The 18,281-nt window shown below is 62.3% G+C and overlaps 3 protein-coding genes across 5 annotated transcripts; 1 reads left to right on the forward strand and 2 right to left on the reverse strand.

Annotated features, from left to right (window-relative positions):
- The first annotated feature begins 1,873 nt into the window (after window positions 1-1,873).
- PGGHG (protein-glucosylgalactosylhydroxylysine glucosidase) lies at window positions 1,874-8,321 on the forward strand. 3 transcript variants are annotated; one of them, XM_053925415.2, is made up of 14 exons: window positions 1,874-1,985; window positions 2,415-2,698; window positions 3,029-3,239; window positions 3,315-3,750; window positions 4,584-4,703; window positions 5,059-5,190; window positions 5,388-5,499; window positions 5,669-5,741; window positions 5,829-5,965; window positions 6,080-6,213; window positions 6,324-6,419; window positions 6,585-6,682; window positions 6,757-6,968; window positions 7,061-8,321. In XM_053925415.2, exons 1-14 carry the CDS (start codon window positions 1,972-1,974, stop codon window positions 7,114-7,116), a joined length of 2,115 nt encoding a protein of 704 aa, XP_053781390.1. In that variant the 5' UTR covers window positions 1,874-1,971; the 3' UTR covers window positions 7,117-8,321. The 3 variants fall into 3 exon arrangements, with proteins under 3 accessions (XP_053781390.1, XP_053781391.1, XP_053781392.1); XM_053925416.2 differs by having other exon boundaries at window positions 4,620-4,703; XM_053925417.2 differs by having other exon boundaries at window positions 1,890-2,145.
- A 1,918-nt stretch (window positions 8,322-10,239) lies between these two features.
- On the reverse strand, window positions 10,240-12,454 carry IFITM5 (interferon induced transmembrane protein 5). The gene is made up of 2 exons (XM_024574318.3): window positions 10,831-12,454; window positions 10,240-10,462 (listed from the first exon to the last, which is right to left on the reverse strand). The coding sequence occupies exons 1-2, from the start codon at window positions 11,020-11,022 to the stop codon at window positions 10,250-10,252; spliced, it is 405 nt and encodes a 134-aa protein (XP_024430086.1). The 5' UTR covers window positions 11,023-12,454; the 3' UTR covers window positions 10,240-10,249.
- A 136-nt stretch (window positions 12,455-12,590) lies between these two features.
- On the reverse strand, window positions 12,591-13,678 carry LOC128780796 (interferon-induced transmembrane protein 2-like). Its single transcript, XM_053923606.1, has 2 exons — window positions 13,496-13,678; window positions 12,591-12,922 (listed from the first exon to the last, which is right to left on the reverse strand). The coding sequence occupies exons 1-2, from the start codon at window positions 13,676-13,678 to the stop codon at window positions 12,728-12,730; spliced, it is 378 nt and encodes a 125-aa protein (XP_053779581.1). The 3' UTR covers window positions 12,591-12,727.
- Window positions 13,679-18,281: the final 4,603 nt, after the last annotated feature.

The following is an 18,281-nucleotide window of genomic DNA, read 5'->3' on the forward strand; positions in this document are numbered from 1 at the left end:
GGGAATTGAACCCGAGACCCTTTGGTTCGCAGGCCGATGCTCAATCCAGGAGCCACACCAGCCAAGGCTGTCTTCTTTGCATTTGTCTGTTGGTTCCCGTTGCACTCGGCCATCTCTCCTTTGGTGCCTAACCCATCTGTGTGGGGTGGGGCCAAAGTCCCCATTTCAGGGACGAGAGAGCCGAGACTCGAGGGACCAGCCTGGCAGCAGGAAGCTCTGAGGCTCGATGGACAGGCCAGCAGCGGGTAGCTCTCACATCCTCAGGCGTCCTCTGCTCCACACTGCTGGGCCTGGCCTGCCCCTGAGCCCCCATCCAGGTGGAGGGGGCCCTGGAGGCAGCCCCTCCACTTCCCAGGGGACGCGCCCTTCTATAATCCCTTTCAAATCCCGTCCTTCGTTCCACACATCAGACGAAATCCCCGCCCCGCGGGAGCTGGCGCGGGTGCAGGAAGACAGGCAGCAAATTTGCGCGGCCAGGGCCGATCAGCGCTGTGGAGGAGAGGGATCCAGAGCAAGGGGACAGGAGGGGAGGAGCGAGGGTTTCCTGTTCCTGGAAGGGCCTGGGGAAGCCTAAATGGGGACGGGGACCCCAAGGACACCCTGAGAAAGTGTTCCAGGCCATGGACAAGCAGGCCAGCGCTGGGCCACAGAGGGGGTGTCTTGGTGAGCTCAGGCTGCTGTGGCAAAACAGACACTGACGGGTCACAGACCACAGGGACTAATTCCCCACGGTCCTGGAGGCTGCAAAGCCCAAGGCCAAGGTGCCAGTCAACTCGGTGACTCAGTGTCTGGTGACGACCCTGTTTCTGGTCGCAGGTGGCTGTCCTCTCCTTGTCTTGCTTGCTCTCTGGCCTCTTTTAAGGGCACTCGTCCCATTCTTGGTGGTTCGTGACCCGATGGCCTCCGAAAGGCCCCACCTCCAAATGCCATCTCATTGGGGATTAGATGACAACAGATGGACAGATTTGGGGGACACCACCATTCAGTCCTCAGCAGGGAGCACGCTCAGAATGTCTGGATGCCTCAGAGAGAGAAGGGAGCCAGCTGATGGCGTGTGGTGGGGGAGGGGACCTTGGTGACTTGTCCCCTGACGAGGTGGGCACCACAGCAGAGCAGAAGGTGTGGTCTGACCTCAGCACCGTCAGGAAGGAAGGGCAGGGCAGGAGCAGAAAGTGCGGAGTGCGCCAGCCCAGGAGGCCACGGGGCAAGGGACAGGGAGGGCGGGCAAGCGTGGAAGGCGGGCCTCCTGGGTGGATATACGTGGAGGGACACCGGTGGCCAGAGCAGCTGTGTCAGCGGTGTGGCCTTGGCCTGTGCTGGGGGAGGCGGCAGGAAGAGCAGTGTCGGGGACGTGTTGAATCTGGTGTCTCTGGCCAGGCCAAGGGGCCAGAGCACCTGCGTCACTTGGCTCAGACATCTGGGCGTGGGACACAGGACGGGACAGGCCCAGGGCAGAGCCCGGGTGTCCAGGGGGGCAAGTGGGGAGCTGGCAGCTGAGAGCACAGGCTGCACCCCGGCAAAGAGAAGGACACCTGCGCAGGAGGACACCTGGACGTCCCCTAGAGGGCGGACGGGAGGGGGACACCACCGCCAGAGGCCCCTGCACCTCTCAGGTCCACCCTAGGAGAAGTCTTTGAGGGCAGAGTTGGCACTGTTTCTCACCCAGGCTCCCTAGAGCGCCACCTCCGCACCTGTCACACCTGGTGTGCAGACGGCCCGGCAGCCTCGGGTAGGGACAGGGTGTAGCCCAACACACCACCCACAGTCCCACCTCCCGCCTGAGCACCACCGAGTCTGCCAGCGGCCCGCCCACCCAGCGCCGCCCCGAGGGCGGGGACCAGGCCCAAGTCCTGCTGCCTGGCGCCGCCCCGGGGGCGGGGACCCAGGGGCCTTCCGGCCGACTAGGCAGCCACAGCGACCTCGGCCTTGGGCCCTGGAGCGGCAGCACCGGCCCGGCTAAAGCCAAGGGACATGGCAGGGCTGTGGTGAGCCCAGCGACCGCGGTGACCCCTTGCTAGGGCTCCAGCCCAGCCCCTCGGTCCCAGCACCCGGGACGGCACTCCCTACACCCACCCTGCTGCCAAGAGGAGCAGTGTTCGCTGGCGGAAGCCTCCTCACTTCCACCCTCGGGGCGGGGTTCTGGAGGTGCGGCTTGGAGAGGGCCCGTAGGTCGGAGTCTGGGAACTCAGTTGGGTCCCTGGTGATCAGTGTGAGGGGTCCAGGGCTTTTCCTAGGGAGGCTCCAAAGTGGGGGCTCTGAGAACCAGGACTGGCCCGATGGGTCCACACTCCTCCCACCATCTGTTGGGGGCATCAGCCAAGTTCCAAGGCGGGGGGCGGGGGGCTTTGGGGTTAACAGCGTCAGAAGATGGAGACCCAGCCAGTTGGAGGTCCTCTGACCCCACCCTTTTCCAGGCCCCTCCACTGTGCAAGCCTTTCCATGGCAGACGCAGGTGAAGACCCCACCCTATTCACTGCCCACTCTCTGCCCAGTGACCGCCGGCTCTGGGCCAGCGTGACCAATGCATACTTGGGCACACGTGTCTACCACGACACACTGCACGTGAGTGGCATATACAATGGGGCCTTGGGGGACACGCACCGCGCTGTTCTGCCCAGTCCCCTCAACATCCAGCTGGAGGCCCCCGTGGGGACAGGAGAGCAGCTGACCAAAACCTTCATCCTGGACACTAACACAGGTAGCCACCGCCTGTCCCAGCCCCACCCCCAGCCACTGTTCCAGGTTAGCGGGGGACCCACAGCAACCCCACCCTGGCATCGCCTAACTCAGCCCTCCCGGCCCAGGGAAAGGAGGCCCCGGGAGGGGAGCGGTGCTTCTGGTCGGACCAGGCCTGTGGTCCCGGTGCAGCTGCAGCTTCTGGCCCAGGGCAGGCGGGCTGCAGAGGTGGGTCCCCCTCACTGAGGCAGTGGTGGACGCCACTTCCAGCGCAGAAAGTCCAGGAGCTTAGTAACTGTGCTCGCTGGGAGTAACTGTGCCCGCCACTTGCCTGTCCCCGCTCTGCCCCCAGGCTCCTTTCTGCACACCCTGGAGGACTCCAGCTTCCGGGCCTCCCAGCGCATCTACGCCCACCGCACGCTGCCACGCGTGCTGGCCTGCAGTGTGTCCATCGCCCGCCTGGCCCCCGGGCGCCGGCCCATCACCGTGACGCTGCGGTCTGCCTTCTGCCCAGAAAGCCCGGACTTGGCCCTGCATCTGGGGCCTGACTTCCAGGGAGCCCGGTGAGGAGGGGCCCGGGGGCCAGCCGGGGCGCCCAGGAGGAAGCCTGTCCCTGAGACACAGCTGTGCTCCTGCAGGTGCCTGTATGGCCACACACTCACTCCTGAGCAACCGGGAGGGCCGCAGCAGGAGGTGCACATGCTGTGGACACCAGCGCCCCCGGCCCTGACCCTGGGGGAAGGCCAGGAGCACGGGACCTGGGAGTTCCTGGCTGTGGTGGGCGGCAGCCAGGCTGAGGTCCGGGCTGGCCTCGCTGAGGCGCTGCGGCTGCAGGCCAGCGGCACCTTGTACACTGCCCACGCCCAGGCCTGGGCCCGGCTCTGGGACAGCTGTGGCCTGGATGTGGTGGGGCCCCTGCCCCTGCGCCAGGCCCTGCGAGGTGCCCTCTACTACCTGCTCAGTGCCCTGCCTGAGCCCGGGGCCCCAGGATATGTCTGCCACGGACTCAGCCCCGGGGGGCTCTCCAATGGGAGCCGTGAGGAATGCTACTGGGGCCATGTGTTCTGGGACCAGGTGTGCACCGTCCACCCCAACACGCACCTGCCACAGGGTGGGCGGCACACGGGCATAGAGGGTCCTGTGGCTAAGGGCACAGGCATACTGCTGCCTCTGCCCACCTGGGGCAGGGGCTGTAGTTGGGGAAGCCTGGGGGCCGAGGCAAAAGGGAAGGCTTCCTGGAGGAGGTGGTGTCTCGGCCAAAGGATATGTGGGCATTTGATGGCTCAGGCAAGGGGACCAGAGGGCACAAAGTCCCAGAGCTGGGAGGGTGCGTGGCTCTGGCCAGGGTTGGGAGAGGGGCTCACAGAGGCAGGAAGAGCAGTTGGGGAGGGGCCTGCAGAAGCCATGAATAGTGAGGGACACGGACAGGTGGGACAGACAGGTGTGTGTTCTGGAAAGGCCGTCGTAGCAGCTGAGGGAGTGGATGGAGGAGGACGAGGAGTGGGAGTTAGAGAAGCTGGGACTTGGTGACCAGTGGAGGTGGGAGGGTCCAGCGGGCTGGTGCTGTGGCCCCCACTGTGCTGAGGGGCTGGGGGAGGCTGAGTCGTTCCCCACAGGGCATGCAGCCAGTGGGCATGGAGCTTCCCCTCCAGGCTGCTCACACCCAGCTTCTGGTCTGATTGCTGGGCCGGTCCCAGATGCCCACTGGGGAGGCAAAGCCGCTGGGCTGGGGACCAGGGGGTCTGAGCTGGAGATGGGGGAGTGTGGTGGGAGGTGGTGGGGGCGGCCTGGGGCAGGCCCAGTGGGCAGCAAGGAGCTGGCTGTCTCCGAGGCCCGCCAGGGCAGAACAAGTGTGGGGAGAAGGCTGGCAGAGCTCAAGGACAAGGACCCCTCGGCTGTGCTCTCAGGATCTCTGGATGTTCCCAAATATCCTCCTGTTCCAGCCAGAGGCCGCCAGGGCTCTCCTGCAGTACCGCATCCAGACACTGGGCGGGGCCCTGGACAACGCCCGGAACCTGGGCTACCAGGTGAGGGGGCCTGAGCACAGCCCCCACAGGGACCTTCCCTGGGAGGGGCCCGGGCACCCTGCATTCTCACAGCCTGCATTGTGGTACAGGTGAGACAACAGCCTGGCTGGGACCCAGCCGGGGCCCCTCACTGCCCTGCGCCAGGGGCAACGCACAGGGGAAACCGGGCAGAGGCCAGATGGCCCGCACAGGGGACAGGCAGTGGGCACTCGGAGCCGGCAGGCCCCCACAGGGGCACCCAGGGAGGTGGTGCCCCCACCTCCACCCTCTGTGAGAGGCTGAGGCCAAGAGCATTGGGAGATGTGTGGGCCACTCCCCACCAGGCCCCCTGAGGACAGTCACCCCCAACCCTCAGGGAGCCAAGTTCGCCTGGGAGAGCGCCGGTTCTGGCCTGGAGGTCTGCCCGGAGGACGTCTACGGGACCCAGGAAGTCCACGTCAACGGGGCCGTGGTGCTGGCCTTCCAGCTGTACCGTCACTGCACCCAGGTGCGGCGTCGCTGTGGGCCCAGCTGTGCCCGCCTCGTGTGGCCACCCACCCCACTGGGCCGCAGCCAGTCCAGGCATCTGGAGCCAAGCCTTCACTCCCAGCCACTTGAACGGATGGGCACTGGCAAGAAATGCAGTGACCACTGGGAACCAGAACCGTGGGTCTCACGGCCCCGCTCCGCCCTGTCCTCCGCCAGGACCTGCAGCTCTTCCAAGAGGCTGGTGGCTGGGACGTGGTCAGTGCCGTGGCGGAGTTTTGGTGCAGCCGTGTGGAGTGGAGCCCAGCAGAGGAGAAGTACCACCTGAAGGGTGCGGGCGTGCGGGAGGGCGGATGGTCATGGGGCAGGGCCGGCGGCGCTCCTTGGTTCTGTTCTGCATGTGACCTATGGTGCCTGCGGCGGCCAGCCCCCACTGGCCTGTGGCATCGGGCGGGTCTCTGAGACCCTGCACTGAGCACCATCTTGCCCTCGGCGTCCAGGAGTCATGCCCCCCGACGAGTACCACTCGGGGGTCACCAACTCCGTGTACACCAACGTCCTGGCCCAGAACAGGTGAGACCCCAGCCCCCTCCCCGCCCAGCATGCAGGGGCTGCCAGGTGCGCTCCGGCTGTAGCCCCCTCTCCCCACCCCTGCCCTAGCCTGCGTTTTGCTGCTGCCCTGGCCCAGGACCTGGGTCAGCCGGTCCCCAGCCGGTGGCTGGCGGTAGCTGATAAGATCAAGGTGCCCTTTGACCTGACGCGGAACTTCCACCCCGAGTTTGATGGGTATGAACTTGGTGAGTGGACTCAGAGCCCCTTCGAGGCCCCTTCCCCCTCCCAACGTCCCCTTCCCGACCCTGAGTCCCTGGCTGCCTGCCCCCAGCATCAGCCTCACCCATGCCCCCCCCCAGGAGAGGAGGTGAAGCAGGCAGATGTTGTGCTCCTGGGGTACCCCGTCCCCTTCCCCCTGAGTCCTCGCGTTCGCAGGAACAACCTGGAGGTTTACGAGGCTGTGACATCCCCCCGGGGCCCCGCCATGACCTGGGTAAGATGGGTGGCAGTCCTCACAGTAGCCCGGCTCCACCCCGCCGGCCTCAGCCTTCCCTCCCCACGCAGTGGACCCACCTCAGCATGTCCTCTGACCTCTGACCCCAGAGCATGTTTGCCGTGGGCTGGATGGAGCTGAAGGAGCCCAGGCGGGCGTGGGACCTCCTGCAGAGGAGCTTTGCCAACATCACGGAGCCCTTCAAGGCCAGCCTGGCCCCTGGCCACACCTGCCCCTTCCTCAGACCCCCTGGGCGGCAGGGGTGGGAGCCCAGTCTCAGGGGTCACTGCCCTGGCAATTCCCACCTGACCTTCCAGGGATAGGGACAGTGGCCTCAGGAGACCTGTGTCCTGACGACCTTGACCCTGCAGGTGTGGACGGAGAATGCGGATGGATCAGGGGCCGTGAACTTCCTGACGGGCATGGGGGGCTTCCTACAGGCGGCACTCTTCGGGTTCACAGGGTTCAGGTGAGTGGGCTGACCAGCAGGAGGCGGTCACCGGCGCTACCTGCCCAACACACAGAGCCTCCTCCCCCTCCCAGGATTACCAGGGCTGGCGTGACCTTTGACCCCTCATGTCCGGCGGGGGTCTCTGGCGTGTGTGTCTCTGGTGTCTCCTACCTGGGGAACAAGCTCGACTTCTCCTTCTCCGAGGGCTCAGTGACGGTCGAGGTCAGGACCCGGGCAGGGCCCTGGGCGCCTCTGCTAGAGGTTGAGCTGTGGCCGTCACGGGATCGGCTCCCTCTGCCCCCAGGTAGGCTGCTACTCCCAGGCCCACGCAGGGGCCCAGGGCCTGTGACCCCCAGGTACGTGCCCTCACCCCCGGGTGGCCCCCTCTCCCCGCAGGGCACAAGGTCTCCTTCCCCTGCTCGGCTGGCCGGATACAAAGTTCGGTCTTGTAGGACGCAGCGGCAGCAAGTTCTGCTCCAAGAAAACCCTGGGAGAGAGTGTTGCAGACATTGGAGCCCACCGCAGCCCCTCACAGGACCCCTGGGCCCTCTAGACCCACAGAGTCCCTCACAGGGTGCTGTCCTGGGCCCTGCCCCTGAACCGGCGGTGCAGTGGGCTTTAGGGACACCTCTGGGATGCTCCCCTCTGGCTGTCCCTGTGCGGGGCCCCGGTGGGCTGCACCCACCCGTCCTGGACGCGGCCCCAGTCTACCGTCCGCCACCCACCCACCCACCCTCCATCTGGCAGCCAGGTTCCTGGGCTCCAGGCAAGGTCTGGTTCTGTGGCCTGAAGCGCAAGACTCTGCTGAAAGCCCCACAGACAGGGGGCTTCCCCGTGGCCTCCCGCACGAGCCGGTCTGCACCTGCTCCTCGGGGCTGACGCTCACACCTGCCTCGACCCCCAGGCTGCAGAGGCAGAGGCAGGCTCAGTTGCATGTGGGAGGTGGCAGGGTGAGGGCCATGGCGGGGGCTCACCCTGCAGCATCTCTCTGACGCTCAGCCGCAGCTCCGCCAGAGAACTTCCTGTGTCACAGCACCGAGGACCGTCCTGGCTGGGCCCGGGTGTGTTCGGGCTGTCGTGGGGGCTCAGCGTCCTCAGCCCTTGACTCTGGGCCGCCTCAGTCAGGTTGGACAGCCCCTGTCACATGCCCTTCCTCAGCCGAGTGGGGTGTGGAGCAGGACCCCGTATCTTCTCTCCGACGGGCCAGGAGGACTGAGCCAAGTGCACGTGGGTTCGAAGCCGTGGCCCTGGGCCCACCTGACCTGGGTAGGCTGCCCTCAAGGAGGCTCCGCCCAGCTTCTGCTGGAGCCTCAGCCCTGCAGTCGGCACATCAAGAGTGGGTCCTCAGGGGCTCCCCCGAAAATGAGGCAAGGACCTGGGGGAGGGCCCCACCTGTGCACCCCTTAGGAATTAAAGTCGGGGCTGGGACAGGCCGTGTCTGCTGTGAGGAGTGAGGGGACATGATGCATCACATTTCCTGCCAGTAACTCGCTCACCTGGTGCAAGTAGCTGGGTCCTGACGTCTGCCCCTCCCACCCTCCTCCCTGCGGCCACTCGAGTTCTAGCAGCAGGTGGTTCCAGTTCCCCAAGAAGCAGCCACTGGGCAGGTGAACTGCGGGGGGCAGGGGGTAAGTGGAGGCATGGGGGATCCCGGGCCTGACTCTCTGTGGCTGTGGGGCAGGGTGCAGGGCAGCACACAGCACGGAGTGACCTCCAAGGAGGTGGCCAAGTTGCAGACCAGCACACGGGCCAGCACTGGCTCCCCGAGGTCCTTGGTGGGGCTCTCGGGTGCCCACAGGCTCTCCCTCCCCAGCGAGGCCCCCACAGTCTGCTGAAGCAGCAGAGGCTGTCCTGGGAGGCAGCCCTGGAGCTGGGGGCGGGGGGCACTGCCCTGGCGGAGCGTGGTCCTGCTGCACACGCGTGCCACCTGTGTGTGGCCGCCTGTGTCTATGGCAGGGCGACCCTCTGAGGGACTGTGGGTGGCCGTGCACATGTGCTGGGCTTAGGGCCCATGGTAGCCAGAGGCCTAAACTGGACCAGGGTCCCTCAGCCTGCCCAGCACACAGCCTAGTGCTGGTGACCTTCCCCCTACCTGGCTCGACCACACACTGCTGCAGCACCTGGGCACAGGCTGGACAACCTCCGCTCCCCCCACGACCCCCAGCCCTTCCCATGCTGGGGACACGCACCTGGCCACACACGGACTGGTGGCCCCTGCTCCCAGCCTCTCTATCCAGCAGGTTGGTCCCTTCTTGAGCCAAACCTGGAGCTCAGGGTCCGCGGGCCGTCTCCATCCTGGGCCACGCACTGACCCACGGCCTTTGTCTTTGGTCCAGTGTGGGACTTGTGCCTGGCACAGCTGTGTGTCCATCCCCAGTCGCAGCCAGGCACTGGCTCAGGGCAGCACACACCACACCCCTGGGCTTGGGGCTGGGGCGCTGTCTGCCTCCACACTGGAGACAGCGGGGCCAGCTGGTGGGGGTCAGGGAGGGTGGGGGATACTTTGGGGACTCCAAGTACAGCAAACAGACCTCCACCCCCAACCCAGTCAGAGTGGGCAGGTGAAGGGGGCTCCCTGGGGACGGACGGAGGGGACCTGGGGTGGGGTGCTCACAACGCTGAGCCGCCCTGTGCTTACGGCCCCTGCAATTAGCCTGCTCTGCCATTGGCCCGACCACAGCAAGGCCCAGGGGACCTCCCCCCAGCCGCACAGGGTGTGTGCGTGTGTTTCGCACCCTCCCCCTGGCCAGACCACTGGCCCAGGGGGTGCACAAGGTGGGGGAGGCAAGGACACACGTCTGGCACCAAGGATGCTCAGAGAATGTCCTCAGCCCCCAGTGTGCCCTCTGCACAGCCTTGTGGTGGGAGTGTGGTCCCATCTGTGCAGCAGTGTGTGGTGAGCGTGCCTGTGTGTGTGTGTGTCTTTGTGTCCAGCCCCACTGACCCCATGACCCAAAGAAGGAGATCGGCACACACCAGACCCCCAGACAGGAACACGTAGGAGAAGCCTCGCTGGCTGCACACGCAGACTGGGGGGGCACACGTGGAATCAAGGAGGCATACCACATGTGTTCCAGAAAACGGGCCGCTAAACCGCGGTGCCCAGCAGGGCAGGCAGATGAAAGGCTTGCATTCCCAAACTTGATTCCAAAATACTCAGGCGCCTCCGCCCAGAAGCCACAGGCCACCCAGTGCCCAGGGGATGGACAGTCAGAGACCACTGCCAAAAGCAGAGTGTTCAGAACGAGCCAACCCACCATCCTGCTGGGGCCCGCCCAGGGGGGCTGGCTATGGGCGACCCTAGGGCTATTCCCCTCAGGAGGACACACACCCTCGCCCCAGCCAGGAACCAGGCCCAGCTGGCACCTTGTGGAACCAAGTACTTTTAATCGGGAAACCCAGGCGGGGCCTGGTGAGGGGTGGGCGGCATCTGGCAGGGGCAGGGAGTAGGTAGGGGACCAGGGACCATCGAGGTTAGGGTGTGGCCCCTGGGGTCCCACGGAGGGTCTTCATGGTCAGCATGAGGTGCCCAGCCAGCAGCCAGGGATGGCGTCAGGCCAGGGGGTCAGGGGGCAGCCCAGCCACTCAGTCATAGTCCGAGTCCTCGAACTTGGTGCTGAAGAAGGCGGCCGAGTCCCGGGCCAGCCGGGACAGATGCAGGGCACCAGTCACCACCAGCGCCAGCAGCAGCAGCGGCGGCACCACGGCCCACATGGCAGCCAGGATGTTGTAGCACTTGGCCCTGGAGCCCAGGCGCCGGGCCTCCTCCAGGTCTCCAGCCACCTTCTGGTCTCTGGCCTGCGAAGGGTGGCAGGGTCGGGTCTCTACCTGTGGCCCCTCCACCCCAGGCAGCACTGGGTCCACACCACGGAGAGCCATGCTGAACCCCAAATCTGCACGCTAGGATGTGGCCTGAGGGGACATTGCCCTGGGCTCACCCCCTCCTTTCACTGCCGCCAGCCAGACACGGTTGTGGCCCTGAAGCGGGGATTCCGCCAGCGCAAGCCTCCAGGACCCTCAGTGAGTGGGGAGTCATTTATGAGAAGCAGCCCCCACTTAGTGGGCAGCTCAGGAACTCAGGAGCCCCTTCCGGCTGCCTGCGGGGGACCCCCTACACCACCACCACCCCAGTCCCCGCCCCTTGGCGCGCCACAGCCCGCGCCCACCTTGATGGAGTAGGCCAGCGCCAGGAAGCCCAGGCAGCACAGGTTCAGGTAAAGGGTGCTGAACACCGACCAGATCAAATGGTCTCGAGGTGGAGCGCGCGGCGGCCCCAGCGCTACGGCCGTGTGGGCGGTGCCAGCGGCCGTGCGGGGCGTCGGGGCCGCGGGGTCCTCGCGGGGGTACGCGGTGTCCATGGGTTCCAGCGCCGTCGCCGCCGCGCGCTCCACTCCCGCTCTGAGGGGAGTCCAGGGCCGCTTATACCCGCCGCCTCCCGCCGGCCCGGTGCCGCCGCTAAATATAACGACAAATGACAGCCCGGAATCCCAGCCACTGAGCGCTGCACCCCGCCCCCGACGGGCCCCGCTGCGCGCTGAGAACAGCAGGGAGCCTGGGACGGGGCTTCAGGGCCCCACACCCTGGTACCCCGCCCAGAGTCCCCTGCCCGTGGATGGGCCTGCGGCAGCCGCACAGCACCCTCCAGCGATGCCCCCTCTGTGCACCCTGTTCCTTGACCTTCAGCGAAGGCTGCTGCTGGGATGGACAGGGGATGCGGGCCACACACCACAGCTCCTCCTGCGCAGCAGAGGGGCCACCTGGGGGCCCTGGTGGGGACAAGGGCACCTCGGCTTCAGGGCAGTCTGAGGCCAGGGTTGCGGAAAGCACTGTCTCTCCATCCCCAGTGCCCAGCGGGCAGGCTCTGCCCGAATCACCATCCAGACACCAGGCTCCCACCTGGGGAGAACAAACTCCCTGCTGGTGTCCCCTCCTGCGGGACCCCTCCCCTGGGACTCACCCTTCCTGCTCAGACATGGGTCCCTGGGGACAGGGGCGCCCTCATGCTGGGCATCACCCAGCGCAGACACAGCACAGGGTGCATGTGGCCCCCGAGTCAGGGACTGTCAGGGGGTGGGGATGTGTCAGGTTCTGCGTAGCACGTGGGCGCCAGGACCCAACAAGGCCACAGCGGGAAGAAATGCTGCCCACAGACAGAACCAGCAGGACTGACCTCGCCCCACAGCTAGAGCCCACACGAGCCCAGGGCTCGTCCCCAAAGGGCGAGGCTCCTGTGGAGACAGGTTCACCTCCCAGACACAAGCCTGTGCCCCCCGGGACTTCCCCAGCCTCTCTGGGGTGAGTGTGCAGGGCCTGGGGGGAGGGCACAGGTCAAGCTCAGGACAGCCCCGGGCCCAGGTGCATCAGCGGACCTGGCAAAGCCTCCCACCCCAAGCCTGGGGGTCCCCGAAGGCTGGGGGACCCTTCCTGGGCACTGGCAGAGGCTCCAGCCAGCAGGCCCAGCCGGTTTGGTGGGAGGATTTGGTCCTTCCCTCAGGGTTTCTGTCCCTCAGGGCTGACTGCTCTGTCCCTCCCAGGCCCCAGCACAGCCCTGCTCCTATCCCCTGAGGAGGAGCAAGGACAGACCTGGTGGGCTGGGGGAAGCACAGCCATGGCGGGACCACCCAGGTGGGGCTGTGGGGCTGGGCTCCACCCTGCACTGGACCTGCGAACACCATGGCCTCCCAGGGCACTGGTCTGCAGCACTCACCCTGCTCCCAGACAGTCTGGGGTCAGGGAGAATTGTCCTAGGGGCCCAGGGTGTCCTGGACCCAGCTGCTGCACCCAGCAGGAGACCAGAAACCAGGACCATCTGAGAAAGAGCTGGGCCCCCCTCAGAGAAGCAAGCAGGTGGGCCAGGGGGCAGTGGGCTCAGTCTCAGGGGCAGGCTGGGCACTTGGCAGGAGCTGTGGCCCAGGAAACGTCGGCATTGTGACATCCAAGTGCACTTTATTGGGTTCAGTGGGGACAGCTATGTCTGCACAGAGTGCTGAATGCAGTGGGGGGTGGCGGGGGCAGAGCCAGGAGGGGGTGGCGAAGACGAGGTCCCCTTGCCAAGGGCAGCAACTAGTACCCTCCGTGGTTCTGCCCGGCCTGTGTTATTGCATTGTTGATTGCCGGGACCACCACCGCCAGCAGAAGAACAGTGAGCACTATGGTCAGAATGAGGCCCAGGACCAGGGCCACGATGTTCACTTTCTTGGCGGTGGACGCATAGCTCTGGGCCCCGGTCACGTCGCCCACCATCTTCCGGTCCCTGGACTGGGGGAGAAGAGATTGTGAGGGGGCCTGGAGTGGAGCTGGGCCTGGGGAGAGCCAGCTGCTGACTCAGGTCCTCCCCTGCTGGTTCCTGCCCAGAGCCCCTCTCCCTGCCCTTCAGCCACATCAGGACCCTCCTCTGCCTGTTCCCTGGAGCCCCAGCAGGTCCAGGCCAGGGGGGGTCCCTTCCTCACAGCCTCTCCTGGGGTCCCTGGCACCTCCTCCCCCTGCCCTGGCCCCTCCGCTGGCCTCACCCCAGCAGGGGTCAGCATCTCTGAGGATCTTTTCCTTTTTCTGGACCAGACATGATGTCTGGGTCGGATGTGTGAAGGATGTGATTTCTGCAACTGGGATGGAAAGGAGAGCTCCTGGACACGGTGCACACCCTCCCATCGGGAGGCGTGTCCGTGTAGCCCCCCTCGGACTCTCATGGGGAAGGAGCCCCCACCCAACACATACCCACACCCACTCAGAAACCTTGTCTCACTAGGAGTCTCCGTGTCAAGGGCCCTGTGAGCAGGGGGACCTCTGGGGCCCGCACACACTTTCCTGAGAAGCTGCCAGGCACCCACCCACCTTCATGGAGTAGGTGAAGGCCACCAAGCCCAGGCAGCAGATGTTGAAGTAGATGGAGTTGAACAGGGACCACACAATGTGGTCGGGCACCTCGGTCTCTCTGTGGATGTTGACCACGGTGGACATCGCCGGTACTGAGCGCTGGGGCACCTCCGTGATGGTCACTTGGCTCTCCTTGATCATCTCTGGCTTTGGGGAGCAGGTGTGGTCTCAAGTGAAGAAGGTGGAAGCTTCCTGAAGCAGAGCCCTGAGCAGGGTGCTTTTAGGTGCAGGGACGGTGCTCAGGGCCCCTCCCGCTCCGGGGGAGTTCTGGTTTGTCAGTTTTGTTTCCTGGTGTTTTGTCAGTTGGTCACCTGGTTGGGTCCTCGGAGAGTGGCACACACCACTCATGTGCATTACACTAGAAGAATGTGGGAGGTAAGCAGGCAAGGAAGAGAAGCACTTCCCCCTCCAGGCACTCCCGTCGGGGCTTGTCTCAGCCACCCCCCTCCTCACTGAGGGCTGTGGTGGGCCCTGGGGACCTTTCCCAGCCTGCACTCACCCCACCCCAAGCCCTGGACTGTCCCCATGCAGGGCCCCTGCCAGGGGTCACACAGACCCCAATCCAGCCAGGGTGGGGGGAGCTCTGTGCTGAGATCCCCCTGTCTTCTCTTGATTCAGCATCCGCTGGTTTCTGTGAGCTTCTAATGCTCTCCAGAGTCTGAACGTGTTTCTTCTGATGCTGGTGGCCAGAGGGATGGGCTTTGGGATTCCCTGACCCCTCGACGATGCTCACGGTGGGCCACCACCAGCGCACAGGCGCCTGGTGACGAAAGAGCCACTCTGGCAGGAGGATGGGAGTGGCCCCTCACGGGGTGTCTCACCAGGATGCGTGTGGGGGCAAGGGCGCTGCAGAATCCTCCAGCCAGGCTCCACGCCGCGGCATGCCACGCGCCTCGATTTGAAAACGGAAAGAAAGAGACTTACGAAGCAATGCCCGCGTGCAGTGCTCCTGCTGCTGAGGGTCAGTCGTTCTGTGTGACGGCCGGTGCTGGCAGATGGGAGAAGGGGGACCAGTTACTCCACCTGGTCTACACGCCGAAGTCTCACATGTCACACGATGGGACTCACGTCCCTCTCCGGACTCAGGACAGTGCTTGTGACTGAGTCTCCACCTCGCTCCCAGCACGCGAGCTTCTGTCGACAGAAGAACGGGGCAGTGACCAGGCTGGGGGACAGAAGGCACCAGGACACTGGGAGTCCCTGTGAACTGGGAGCGGAGGCCCCAGCCCCAGGGCCTGAGCGCCTGGTGAGCGCACATCCGCACAGAAAACCCAGAAAGGTGACGAGTTTGTGCAGGGGTGGCCCAGCTGCAGGAAGGGGCTTGCCAGCAGCCAGCAGCGCCTCTGAGGCAGAGCCCCGACCCAGGTCCCACGTCCGGGGCCAGGCCTAGGCCAGCCGGCTGTGCTGCCAGCGGCACACTTGCCAAAGTTGCATGAAACCCTGGGGCAGGAGGGGGAGAGAAGGCAACCGTTCCTGGATGGGAGTCACAGAGCTGGGGGGCGGTCACCCAAGACGTCGGCACCAGGTGAAAGCAAACACAGCCTGTGCCTGTCCCTGCGAGCACAGCCACACTGTGCGCATCTAACACAGGTCCCGCGAAGCCGAGCGGACCACTGTCCACTGTCGTCGGGAAGACAGTGCTGGCTGCAGTGACAACGCCAGAGAACAGTAACATAATCGACTTACTTGGCTCTCTGGCACCACGCGCTGTGTGTGTGAGCAGAGGGTGTGGGTGTGATAAACACAGCATGGGTTTCAAAGGTTCATAGAAGTTGTGCAATTGCCTTCAGTGTGAACAGACAGGAGACATTTTCAAATTCGCAGTCAGTTCCACAACGACAGCGGGGTGAGTGTAGACGCTGCTATCGAAAGGTGACGCGGCGGAGAGAGAAACGCAGGAGGGAGCCGCTCGGTGCTTAGCGTCAGGTAGGAAATCAGAAAAGGAGCCCCGAACGTCCGAATTGCATGTCAGCTGAGTAGGGACATCAGGTGCAAAAGCAGGATTAAAATGCAAAGAAAAAAGGTGAAGTAGAGCAGGTGACAAGCGTTAAAGCTCCTGAGGTCCTTTCATCGTCCAGGGGATATTTACGTAGCTAACTATTAATATATAGACGCTAATAAATTTGAACTACAAGGTATACACACGTATCTTCAATAAAACAAAAGTTGAATAGTGAATCCTCAAAGAAACTAAGAAAGGGGGTAAAATGAATGTACAACAGAAAAAAGAAAGTTAAATAGAATGGTAAGGTTTTATTTTTAATTTTTGGAAGGTGTTTTTTAAAAGATTTTATTTATTTTTAGAAAGAGAGGAAGGGAGGGAGAAAGCGAGGGAGAGAAACATCATGTAAGAGAGATACATTGATCAGTTGCCTCTCCCACGCCCCCAACTGGGGACCTAGCCCACAACCCAGGCATGTGCTCTGACTGGGAACAGGTGACCTTATAGTTCACAGGCTGGGACTTGCTGGGAACCGCCCTGCCTGGTTTCAGAAGCTGTAACCCCATGGCTAAGGCTGAGTAAAGGACCTTGGGACCATAAGCCACTAAGGAGACAAAGCTTATCTCCCCGGCAGGGGCACCACCTCTGCCCCCTTTACTTCACCCTGCTTGGTCCCTGGGGGGATGACTGGTTAGCCAATGACAAGTAAGATTCCTCAAAGGAGGGACAACCTAAGACAGACACAGTTGTGAAGGGGTCCCCCAGGGAAGGACTTGGGGGGCTATAGAAAAAAGGGTGATGGACCCTCACCCCTTGGCTTTGACATAGCCTAAGTCCTCATTCTGTCTGTGAGAAGCCTCCTAATCTCTTGGCTGCTTTACTTCCCCTGCCTGACTGAAGCCTGAAACAATGCCAGAGGTGGAGAGAAAGGGCAGGAAAGGGCAGGTTCCCCAGGGTGATCAGACCTAAGAAAGAATGCATAAAATCCTGTGAAACCTGCTTTACTAAGAATACCCTCAATTTAAATGATAAGGGTCCAAGCATAGAATGAGTCTGTTTCTCCAAAGTTTTATGGCCCTTTAGCTAACTGACCCTGACTCAGAATAAGCCCTCAGAGTTCTTTGAATGTTATCTATTGTTTGATCACTACGGCCCAAAGATTGATGAGCTTTACCTGTATTCCTGTGCAAATTAAACCCAGTGAGTAACAGGCTCCTGGCCCTTCTCCTTTGAGAGATCAGCCACCTTTCCTCCCCAAGCAGATCATGTCTTGGTAAACTCATTCTCATCCGTGGTGGGCAGAGGGAGGGGGCGCTCTGCAGGTGGAGCCCCCCCACAGGGACTCAATCCACTGAGCCACACCAGCCAGGGCTAAAATGGTAAGATTTTAAACTTTTTCGAATTAAATTCATTGATTGCTAAAGCTGATTTAAAAATTTTAAATAAAACTTTATGCTTCTTATCAGACACAAATTTTGAGAAAAGGCTAGAAAAGTTTTAATTTTATAAAACAAAAATATACACCATAAAATATTAACCAAGAGGTTGTTTTGCATTTACATTACTATTGAACAGTGTAGACTTTGAGGAAAAAAACCTTACTAACAGGATATTTCACAATGAAAAAAAAAAACCCACACCAAGACATATCATACTCTGTTATAGGGTACAACAGTATTGAAAAAAGATTAAATACGCAATACACCTTATCTATGGTGAAATCAAAGAGAAGAATCTCATCAGTTGCCGTGTCTGAAAGAATGCGGCCAGAAGTGAGGCAAGGTGCCAACCGGACGCCGACAGAGGAAACAACCCCCCTGTACGGGATTCTCTGTCTGGTGAAATTATTCCTCAAGACTGGAGGAGAAACGGATTTTCCCAAGTGAACGAGATCAGGGAATGTGTATGCCAGCACCCTGCTCCTGTAAGAAAAGTTAAAAGAAGTTCTCACTCTGGCTGGTGCGGCTCAGTGGATTGAGCACTGGCCTGCAAACCAAAGGGTCGCTGGTTCAATTCCCAGTCTGGGCACATGCCTGGGTTGCAGGCCAGGTCCCCAGTAGGGGGCGCTTGAGAGGCAGCCATACAGTGATGTTTCCCTTTCTATCTCCCTCCCTTCCCCTCTCTAAAAATAAATAAATAAAATCTTAGGAAAAAAGAAGAAGTTCTCCAGGCTGAAACCAAACTGTGGTGAGAAACTCGGACCTCCACTAAGACAGACAATGCATTAGAGGAGGAATAAGTGAAGGTAAAAAAAATATTCTGTTTCTAAGTTTTAATTGAGTGAGAAATAAGAATAACTGTCAGGTTACAGGAAATGCTGACGATGTCTTTGGTTCTTGCCGTGTTTGGCTGAGGGAGGGACCGGCAACGTCTGTTCTCGGTTTCCCGCGTGGCCCGTGAAGCTCGCAGTGTTACTTCAAGGCAGGGCTCTTACTTAAAAAAACACATGGGGTGATTTCAGCAACAGTGGTCAGGTGGCACCCCCTCCCCACCCCAAACCCTCTCTGCCACGCAAGCCATGGTAACACTGGCAAAACATGTAAGGATGGAAACTGTCCGAACTCTAGCAACTATAAAACCCTTGCCCTAATTGGGTGTGGGATAACCAAGAAAGGCACCTGATCCTTGCACCATGTTTGACCTTCCCGTATTCTGTCGGCTGCTGTCATCAGCCTTTGGGCACTTGAAACCCACAGCCCACAACCCCGGGTGGGGTGGGGCCTGTCAGGCTGGGGTTCCTGCCCACAGAACTGTCACTCTTACGGGTCTGCGAGGACGCCTGGGGACACTGCCCACAACATC

This window comes from Desmodus rotundus, chromosome 5 (assembly GCF_022682495.2).
Source record: "Desmodus rotundus isolate HL8 chromosome 5, HLdesRot8A.1, whole genome shotgun sequence".
NCBI lineage: Eukaryota > Metazoa > Chordata > Mammalia > Chiroptera > Phyllostomidae > Desmodus > Desmodus rotundus.

What these genes read in the sequence shown, in the direction of transcription:
- LOC128780796 (XM_053923606.1), bottom strand. Translation starts at nt 13,678, where the DNA reads ATGATCAAGGAGAGCCAAGTGACCATCACGGAGGTGCCCCAGCGCTCA. An exon ending in CCTTCACCTACTCCATGAAG is followed by an intron (nt 12,923 to 13,495) that starts GTGGGTGGGTGC and finishes CTTCTCCCCCAG; the next exon opens with TCCAGGGACCGGAAGATGGT.
- PGGHG (XM_053925415.2), top strand. An exon ending in CCCGGAACCTGGGCTACCAG is followed by an intron (nt 4,704 to 5,058) that starts GTGAGGGGGCCT and finishes CCCAACCCTCAG; the next exon opens with GGAGCCAAGTTCGCCTGGGA. An exon ending in GGAGAAGTACCACCTGAAGG is followed by an intron (nt 5,500 to 5,668) that starts GTGCGGGCGTGC and finishes CTCGGCGTCCAG; the next exon opens with GAGTCATGCCCCCCGACGAG.
- IFITM5 (XM_024574318.3), bottom strand. Translation starts at nt 11,022, where the DNA reads ATGGACACCGCGTACCCCCGCGAGGACCCCGCGGCCCCGACGCCCCGC. An exon ending in CGCTGGCCTACTCCATCAAG is followed by an intron (nt 10,463 to 10,830) that starts GTGGGCGCGGGC and finishes CACCCTTCGCAG; the next exon opens with GCCAGAGACCAGAAGGTGGC.